Source organism: Corylus avellana, chromosome 7 (assembly GCF_965113065.1).
Source record: "Corylus avellana chromosome 7, dhCorAvel1.hap1.2, whole genome shotgun sequence".
Taxonomy (NCBI): Eukaryota; Viridiplantae; Streptophyta; class Magnoliopsida; order Fagales; family Betulaceae; genus Corylus; species Corylus avellana.
In genome coordinates, this window is record NC_142496.1 from 3,719,663 (window position 1) to 3,724,012 (window position 4,350).

The 4,350-nt window shown below is 34.2% G+C and overlaps 1 protein-coding gene across 1 annotated transcript; it reads left to right on the forward strand.

Moving 5' to 3' along the window:
• The first annotated feature begins 1,267 nt into the window (after positions 1-1,267).
• On the forward strand, positions 1,268-3,797 carry LOC132185630 (uncharacterized). Its single transcript, XM_088518643.1, has 6 exons — positions 1,268-1,826; positions 1,928-2,168; positions 2,261-2,512; positions 2,615-2,707; positions 2,971-3,344; positions 3,461-3,797. The coding sequence occupies exons 3-6, from the start codon at positions 2,279-2,281 to the stop codon at positions 3,507-3,509; spliced, it is 750 nt and encodes a 249-aa protein (XP_088374769.1). The 5' UTR covers positions 1,268-1,826; positions 1,928-2,168; positions 2,261-2,278; the 3' UTR covers positions 3,510-3,797.
• The last annotated feature ends 553 nt before the right edge of the window (positions 3,798-4,350 follow it).

The window sequence follows — 4,350 nt, forward strand, 5'->3', positions numbered from 1 at the left end:
CAATAATAGGCGTTCACTACAAGCATTACGGTCTTTAGCAACCAAACGGTCGCTGCTATTGACCAATAGCAGTGGCTGCTAAAAACAAAACAAAAAATTATTTAGCAGCAACAACAATAACTGCTATTAAACATCAATATGTTGCCGCTAATAAGATTCAGTCAGTGGCAACCACCGATGAGGGTCAACAGCAGCGACGCTTGAGAATTGCAGCTGACGAGTGGTCATTGGCGGCAGCTTTACGGTTGCTGCTATTGACGTAAAAAAATAATAAAAATAATTACAAAGCTCATTAGTAGCGACCTTCTGAGGGTCAATCATGGCGGCTTTATAGTCACTGTTGATGCATGATCATTTGCGGCGACTTAAGGGTCGCTGCCATTGATAGGAGAAAAGTAATTAAAAACTCATTAGTGGCGACTATACAGTCGCCGTTAATGAGGTTCAACCGCAGCAACTCTTGAGAGTCGCGACTGATAAGTGGTCATTAGCAGTGACTTTAGTGTCGATGCTATTGATATGAGAAAAAGTAACTAAAAATTCATGGTTGTCGCTAATTAGGGTAAATAGCGGCAAGTCTTGGGCGTCGCCACTGATGATTGGTCAATAGCGATGAATTTAGGTCACAGCTTCCTACCCCCAAAATAATAATAATAAATAAATAAATAAATAATAAATATTGTGCGATGCTATTAACCTTACATATATATTAGAAAAAAGTTATTACTCAAAATTTCACCTCTAATAATATTGTAATTATTGTTGAATTTTTTCTGTTTTTCTGTTTTTTATTCTTATTTTGTATAAAAAATCAATATTTTTTTTTTTTCTTTTAAACGAATCAAATTACCCTATTAAATTAAAATGCTTAAAAAAATTAATTTTTTTAATATATTATTATTGAAGTTTTTTATTTCTTATTCTTATTTAATTGTTTGATCGAACAACTGATCGATCTAAATAAATTAGTTCGATTGACCGTGATACGATCAAATTTTCGATTAAACGACCGATCGATCATGGTAAATTTGTTCGATTGATCGTGAAAACAAATTCTCCTATTTAATTAAAACACTTAGAAAAGTTAATTTTGTTTCTATATTATTATTGAAGTTTTCTCCTTATTCTTATTTAAATGTTTGATCGAATAATCGATCGATCAAACATCTGATCGATCATAATGAATTAGTTCGATTGATCGTGATAGAATTAAATGTTCGATCGATCTTATTGAATTAATTCGATTGATCGTGATAAGATCAAATTATCTATCAAACACCCGATCGATCCTACTGAATGAATACGATTGAGCGTGATATGATTCAAAGTATCAATCAAACATCTGATCCCTCCTAATGAATTAGTTGGATTGATCGTGATAAGATTAAATGATTTATCAAACATCCAATCGATCCGAGTGAATTAATTCGATTGATTGTGATAGGTTCAAATGATCGATTAAATATCTAATCGATCCTAAAAAAAAAATATCACAAACAGTGGCAACATATTGGGTCACCACTATTTGAAGTCATTATCGGCGACCGTAGTCGCCACTATTGAGAGCGCAAAATAAATTAGCGCCATCTATTGGTGCAGTTTCTGAAAATTTCAGACCATATTTTTTGACCAAAATCCCTAATCACCAAAATTCGACCTCCCTCATCACTCTTGATCTCTCACTCACTCTCTCTCTCTCTCATTTCGGCGCACTTTTCTCTCTCTGACAACTCTCTTTCTAGAGGCCCTTGATTTGGCGGAAGGCCATCATTCCCATGAGCGGTCTGATGACATACACTCATCGGGAGTCGCACCAACCACAAGCTGTAAGTGTTTATGAGGTCTTTTTCTTATTAGTTTGTTGCATACACTTTGCGAACTACTTTTCCAGATACAAATAATTACGTTTTCATATCTGGATTAATAGCTAGCACGCTTGTTAGACGGCCAAGGGGTCAAAACAGGAATTTGAACGTTAATGGTATAATAGATAAGGATGGTCTGCTCACTTTGGAATTCGAGGATGACTATGTTGTACCTGTGGGTGAAAATGCTGGGGTGTGGTCAAGGATAATTTCTAAGATTGTCCTTGATCATTGTGACCTCCATTATCAGAGCTGGAGCATGGTCTGAAATAAAATTTGAAGATCTTGGGTGAACGTGTGAAGGTATAAATCTTATTGTGTATGTGTATTATGTCACTTGCTACAAATAATGTGTCAAACTTTTGACCATTGTCTTCATAATTATTATGTCTCAGGGTAAGTTCATTTTGGATATGGAGTTAAAAAAGTACAATGATGATTTAAAGTATCAATTACGTCTGGCCTATAATAGGACACACTCCAAATTGCACCTCGAAAAATACAAAATTTATTTTAAAGACGTGCAGAGCCGGGATTTAGTTGCGGTGGCCAACGCTCAAGTCGAGGCGAGAGCCAATGTTCCAAATGGTATTTGTTCGAAACAATGGCCTACTATATGTGACTTATTCGAAGCCGACTCGTGGAAGGTAAATGCATCTTTTTCAAATAAATAGTCGGTTATTTTTTCTAAGATTTGTATTCAGCTATAAAAAATGAAATGAATATATTTTTTGATTGAATTTTTGTAGGCCAAATTTGTGCGAAATAAGAAAAATAGAGCAAAGATGAAAACAAATCATACTGCTGGCGCCTCGACGTTCATCAATGTCATTCACAAGAATGTAAGAATATATAGTGTTAAGCTTTTATTAGTAATGTTCTTCAAGGTAACAGTTAATTATGTATATTATGTACAGACAAAGAAAACTAATGCCATACACAATCCCATACAAATATACAAGGATGTGCTCAGTTAAAGGAATGGAAAATTTATGAGTGAATATGCTGAGAGTAAATATGTAAGTGAATGAAATGGGTACTCATGATGAATATGTCTAATGAACTAGCATGATTTATTTAGTTGAGGTTTATATGGCATGTACAGAATGAAATGAAATCAATGACGGCAAATTTCGACAACACTAATGTCATCCAAGAAGCCATTGTCTTAGAGGTGCTAGGTGGATGCCGCTCAGGACATGTTAGAGGAAAAGGTTGTGGTGCTATACGTACCCAGTCAAATTTCTCATCAGCACGCATCCAACAAAACCATGATGACTGCTTGGCTAAACAGCTAGAAACTGAAGAGAAACTAACTGCTATGGTTGCTGAAATTAAGGAGTCAAAAGCATCACAAGCTACTATGGAGGCAAAAATGCGGGATGCAGTTGCTGCATTCCAGGCTGAAATTATGGAGTCAAAAGCATTTCAAGCTGCTATGCAAGCACAAATGGAAAGGCCGCTAAAACATCTAAGAGGGTAAAAGAATCTTGCCTAACACCTTCTTAATTTAATTTAATTTTAATTATTTCACACACATATCAAGTAATTGTTAGAAAGATCATTGATTATGATATGGATTTTATTTTTTCTAGGATTGGAGGGAGCTCTTATGGATCTCAAGCAAGCGGAAGCAACGTTTGAAAGAACTTTTGTTGTATTTTGTTCAAGACTTTATTTTAATATTATTAAGATTTGTCACAAATTTGGTTTGTAATAGAGGGTTAGAACTTTAAATAATTTGAATGTTTAAGAACTTGGAGGTGCTTCAGTTGTACTTTGTTGAAGAAGTTTTAATATTTCAAAAATTATAACAAATTTGGTTTGTGTTGAAAGGGAAAAACTGCAAACAGTTTTTTTTTGTTTAAGAACTTTGAGTGGGTGAACCTTTCTTGACATGTTTATCAAGTTGAGTAAACAATGCAAGAGATTAATATTATATAACAATAGTTCATTTTAAAGTGTATGCAGGATGGCATGGGTGGAAGATGTGCAAGGAGTTGTGGCTCTAAAAGACTTAGATAACAATGGGTAAGATATTTCAATCCCATTATCATCCACTTGTTGGTGGAAGTTAATTCCATTTAATACAAGTATATAACACTATTTTTTTTTTTAAGTGTATGTAGAATGGCAGGAGAGAAAGATAGACATTATATTGTTGCACTAAAGGACTAGATTGATGGTAAGTTAGTTCAAACCTATTGTCAGTCACTTGTTGGTGGAAGTACTGTGAAATGTAGCGAGCGGGAGGCTTGCATGGAGTTATAAGGATGAGTAGAATATGAATTTGAGTGTTTAGTTTTTGATTGTATTTGTTTGTTAGTTTGCGTTTGTGACCTCATTAATCTTATAAGTTTGTGCTTATGTTTGATTGTGGTAATTATGGCCGATGATCTTTTTTTTTTGTCTTGAAGTTATTTGTTTTAGGAAACAAGAATTACTTCTAGTCTTAGTTGTTCTTTTTTATTTTTATTTTTAGTGC